The 5362-nt window shown below is 30.2% G+C and overlaps 1 protein-coding gene across 2 annotated transcripts; it reads right to left on the bottom strand.

Annotated features, from left to right (window-relative positions):
* Positions 1–1932: 1932 nt before the first annotated feature.
* On the bottom strand, positions 1933–4902 carry LOC143570551 (transcription factor bHLH18-like). Of its 2 annotated transcripts, XM_077056174.1 has the most exons (5): positions 4699–4902; positions 4398–4461; positions 3730–4188; positions 2721–3089; positions 1933–2352 (listed from the first exon to the last, which is right to left on the bottom strand). In XM_077056174.1, the coding sequence occupies exons 2-5, from the start codon at positions 4431–4433 to the stop codon at positions 2290–2292; spliced, it is 927 nt and encodes a 308-aa protein (XP_076912289.1). In that variant the 5' UTR covers positions 4434–4461; positions 4699–4902; the 3' UTR covers positions 1933–2289. The 2 variants fall into 2 exon arrangements, with proteins under 2 accessions (XP_076912289.1, XP_076912290.1); XM_077056175.1 differs by lacking the exon at positions 4699–4902 and having other exon boundaries at positions 4398–4481.
* Positions 4903–5362: the final 460 nt, after the last annotated feature.

Here is a 5362-nt window from a genome sequence, read left to right as displayed (position 1 = left end):
AGACTTAAAAAGTAAAACTAGGACACTTATAGTGGGACGTATGGAGTATTTAATTTGTAGGGTAACCAAACACTTATATTATTTTCAAGTAATTACTTTATGTTTTCCGATATATGGAGTAATATATATTCCTTTTTGACAAAGAATGCCATGGAACCTTCGGTATCTAGAAGTCATAAAGAATATAAAATTATATCAATCAATTTGTCTATATATATAGTTGAATGATCTAAAGAGATTTTCATAACCATAAGTTTGAATGCATGGGTGACAATATATGGTTGTTTCATATTATCGAACCCCACAATAATCAGTCATTGTTATAAGTGGTCACACAACCAATCAATTATTGCAAAATAAGCACAAATTTTATCATATTACAAAATAGTGTGTGAAATATATTGATTATAGTTGGAAAGACGTTAAAATATAATCTAAAAAGGATTCTAGAAGACGGAGAGCTAGGGACCATGCTTTATGTCATTGATCGACATTAAAAGGTTAATAGAAGTTTAATATTATATCTTCAATAAGGTCACTGTAGAATTTGCTTTCTACAAAAAGAACAAGTACATTAAAAGTAAATAATATTGAATTGCTTTTATGAAATTAAAGTTTTTTAATCACTTTTCTGACGTCTTAAATTGGTGGTAATCAAATTATTTTAGTAATAATATTAGATTATGAGCTTTTTTGATTATAATATATGAAAATTTTGATATAGGTTGATTACAAACCACCATTTGGTGGAGCTAACAAAAAAATAAACCTCCATAAGCAACATCTGAAAACCACTTTCTAGTCAAATAAATAAGCCCTAAAATAGTTGAATTTAAGAAGGAAAAGACATTGAATTTTGGCTGTATCTACTATCTACATCAACATGGCCAGCTTAGTTTGCAATTCTTAACACTGTAGTTAGCAATTTTGCAAATAGTTTTGTAAAAGAAAACGAAAAAGGAAAGCAATTTAACTATAGCGATGGCAAGTCGTAAAAAAACACCTAATCTAAATGGTGGATTACTTTTCTCATTTCCCGCATAAGTTATGGCAACAACACGTCTTTGGAGCAAGTAAAAAAACTCAACAATCTGAAAAACCAAATGGCGACGGCATGTCATCACTGTAGATCGACCTATACAGACGACAAATGCCGTCACTATACCCTTCATTACCAAACTGTCATATTGTTTCAGTGACTGTTTGGTTTTACATTACTGATTATATAAGAAAAACTAAAAATAATCTAATAGTTTAAAATTGATTTTAAAACTTGTAAAACATTCAAGAAAGTGTCATCATTGTTTGGTTACACAAATATTTTTAAAAATCCATGTCTGTGTTTCATCATTGTTTCTTGCTGTGTTTCATCGTTTCTTGAATGTCTTACACTAGTTGAAATTGCCACAGCAAGTTTGATTCTCCAAAAGGCATAAAGATGTACAAAATTTTACAGCATAAGTCAGCATACTTTTGTACGGGTGATGTTTTGGACATTCTGACTTGACACTATGTATGATAATGATGCACCTACTTTCGGATCTGTAGGCTATTTGTAAAAGGAATGTGGGCATGCTACAAGTACTTCAAAACATCATTTCATTGGCCTAGTTACTTTCTCATTCGCCTGGTTACTTTCTCATTATGATTGGTTTTTTCGGTTTCTTGCTCACCCCTAAGTCTCAACCTAATCCGTTTTTAAGTCGTTTCTAAAATAGTAACTAAATTTCTAAAATAGTAACTAAATTCATATATGTTTATATTAGAACACACACTTATGTTTAGTATTAATAAAATAATAAAAATAAAATCATAATGAAAAGATTGGTTTAATTTATAGTTAAAAAAATTACCAAGAAAAGAAACTTGGTTACATGCTATATTTTGCAAAAGGCCCTTTACTATTTCGAATCATACATGCATCTCCTCTACTCATGATGCATGAACGCATTTCCACTCTTCCCACATCTTTAACAGTACTGTACTAGACTTTGTTTCTTCCTAGTTAACATGATTCTCAAAGCCATGCATGCTTATAGCATATATACAAAGACATGTCAAAGGATGTTTTCAAAATACATCACACGAACTTAATAAAGTGGCTAAAAACCCTAGTAAACATCATAAATATCAAGATTTGGTAGCTCACTACATAAATAAATAGTAAATGAAGTTAAATGTTTTCCAAAAGAACCAAAGAACCCTGTAATATAAGTATGAATTAATTTGTTGTGCTTGGGACTGTAGTTCCTTTTTAGATGTACTTGAAACACCAAGAATGTTTGAGGTTCAAACAACCACTTCCAGGTTCTTCACAAGATCGGTTGATGACATATTGAAGTCATCACTTTTCTGCAGAAACAGAGAGAAAATAAATTAGAACCATGTTAACTATATACTGGTGTATACAGTTTCATGAAATGCCTTATATGGGTGTACAACAACAAATCGTACACACCTATATGGTCATATAAAATCAAATCTGCAAGAGTGTTTAATATATACTAGATTTAATATTATATATTAAAAGTTTACTAGATTTAATAATCTCAGCTTTGACCTATTTGCCGAGATTAAAACCAGCCAACTGAAGAAATATTTATAGACAGTCCTAACTTTCAACCTATTTTTAAAGTTGGGATTATCAGAATCTGATAACCCTAAATTAAATAACCTTTTTCAAGAAAAAAAACAATGAATTCAATTAGATGCTAATTAACCTGAGCAACAATGGTGACAAGAAGAGTGGTATCAGCAAACGGCATGGTGCTACAACTGATGATAGATAAACCAAACTTCTGCATCTCGCTAAGCACTTTCACTAATGATATGCTGTTTTTTCGGCTATAGATTTCTACAAGTAGATTGCATCCAGACGTTCTCACTTCGATCTCTGGATTACAAGGGCTGCTACTCTCTTCAAAGTTTGCTTCATTAGAAGATGAGCCATTATCATCACTACTACTAAGCCTTGATCTCTTACCCGTTATAACCGAATCTTGCGTTTTCTTTCTCTCGAGTTCCTTCACACGAGTTTCAAGTTCTTGGATGTAACTAGCTGCATCTTCTAGCACGGTTGCTTTATCCATCTGTTACCAAAAATTTGTTGGAATTAGCATTCAGATTTTATCCTAAGTATTGTGTAACTAATAGTAGGGTGTTAATATGTAATTAGTATTAATAATTAGTATTAAAATTGTATTATTTAACGTTCGTTAACCTAAGTTTGGACAGTTAATTCCCCATACAACATGTCGATTCATCATACGACTTGCAGTTTGCACCTTTCGAACATTACAAATAGCGCATGTAATCATCATTTGTAATAGAATAATTGTGAATCAAATAAATAAATTTTTTGTATTCTCTAGTTCCTTCAAAAGTTAGTTAGAATATCATTGATAAACCACATCTGAAAATATTCTAGTGAGGTAAGTAGAAAAAAAAGAATTGGGGTAAAGGGACAATACTAGCAAACTTTATTAGAAATAATGCAATAAAACAAAACTGTGTAAATTGTCAATCCCAGGATATACTCCAAAGATACATTAGAAAATTTTAATAACTAATTTTTGGCTTTCAAAAAATTTAAGAACGGAAGTTTTGGTTTTTGGTTCGGTTTTAGCCCAAATCAATACAAACTTAATCGTGTTCGCTTTAAAAAGATACAATAGTAAAATTTTATAACTAAATTTATGTGTGTTAGATAAAAAAAATTGGCATTATTACCTTTTTCAGGTCAGGAAGGAGGGAAGACAAAGAAATAAACCGCTGAGCCAGCTTTTCTCTTCTCTTTCTTTCAGCCAACACATGATCTTGAACCTGAACCGGACTCCGGATGGTGGCCGGAGCCTTTTTCTTGCCGTTTTGTGCGAAACCGTAAGTATCACCAAATGAAAGGAGCTCATCTTTAGGTGTTATATCACCAAATGATATAGTGAAAGAGTTAGGAGAATCAGAAACTAGCTTTTGCTTTGATTTATCAGTTTTCTTCTTAATACCATCAGCCTTTTTGAAATTAAATGGTTCTTGGAGACACTTGTGATTTTGAAAAGATTGATCAGCAGAAGATGGTGTTTCTGTGTAGCTATCTGATGAAAATGAATCAACACTGAACTCCTCCATTGGATTATAATAATAATGTTTGTTCATGTGATATTGATTCATGTACCCTTGATCTTGCATTTCCTAAAGTACATGGATTCAACAAAAAGAACTTAAATATTTGTAGAAAGATCAAGAGTATATATGATATAATAATTCATATTAAACGACTAATTAATTTCTCTATCGATGTAAACACTAATGTTTAATGATAAAATAATAATTAAATTGGATCAGAAAAACAAAGAAATTTAAAATATGTTTACTGCAGCTAGCTAGCAGCTTTAACTTACCAGTTGTTCTTGTAACCAAGATGAAGGCATGTCCATGGCTTAAATATGTGTCAGTGTAAGTAAACTGTAACAACAGAGTTTTCATTAGATATTATATGATGAACATGCATATGACAGTACTAAACATATATCACAAACCATCATGCAAAATTTTGCAACCTGAAATTTGGTGCTATGTTGTGAAAAAATCTTTTGATGATGGAAATCTAATTTCTTAGAGAAAAGATGTTGCAAAGTACTAAAACATATATCATGAAGAGTGTAATCTGTCAATTTTTTTCATTTTTTTTTCTTTTTTGACTACTAAGAAACCTGCTTGATAAAGATTACTACTAAGTTCTTCATGCTTGATATATATGACAACAAAGAAATACACAAATTAGATGTTCATAAAATTTGATGTGATAATCTTGAAAATCAGTCCTCAATAAGAACTGAAATGAGACTGGAAAGTAGTTGTGAGACAGGAGCCTAAGTGAGGAAAGGGAGAAGAATTACCTTTGAAAAAAAAATACTATTTTAAATTTGATATCGTGGTGTTAATTATATATAGGGTGAGATATTATTTTTGGACACCGGCAAATTTAAACCATTAAAATTTTACCTTTTTTACTTTTTATCAATATTCATATTTCTAAAGTTCTAAAACTCTTAATTATATACGCATACATAGGTGGATTATATTGTTAAAAACAATATTTATTTTAGTTTTTTATTATTTAAATACACATGTGTATGCAATATAACCTATATATATGAAGTACACATGTGTATGCAATATAACCTATATATATGAAGTACACATGTGTATGTAACAATCAAGCTAATTTTATTCATATTTTTATAATATATTATAGATGAATGAGAAACAATAAACATTAGCAAATTATTTTATTTGAAAATTATGCAAAATTAGAAAGAATTAATGAATAATTTTGCTATGCATGTTCTCAAAATATATAGAT

Source organism: Bidens hawaiensis, unplaced genomic scaffold (assembly GCF_021521415.1).
Source record: "Bidens hawaiensis isolate Kalapana, Puna unplaced genomic scaffold, B.hawaiensis_p1.1 tig00025007_1, whole genome shotgun sequence".
Taxonomy (NCBI): Eukaryota; Viridiplantae; Streptophyta; class Magnoliopsida; order Asterales; family Asteraceae; genus Bidens; species Bidens hawaiensis.
Note: the sequence above shows the minus strand (reverse complement) of the source record. Positions and strands in the feature narration are given on the sequence as shown.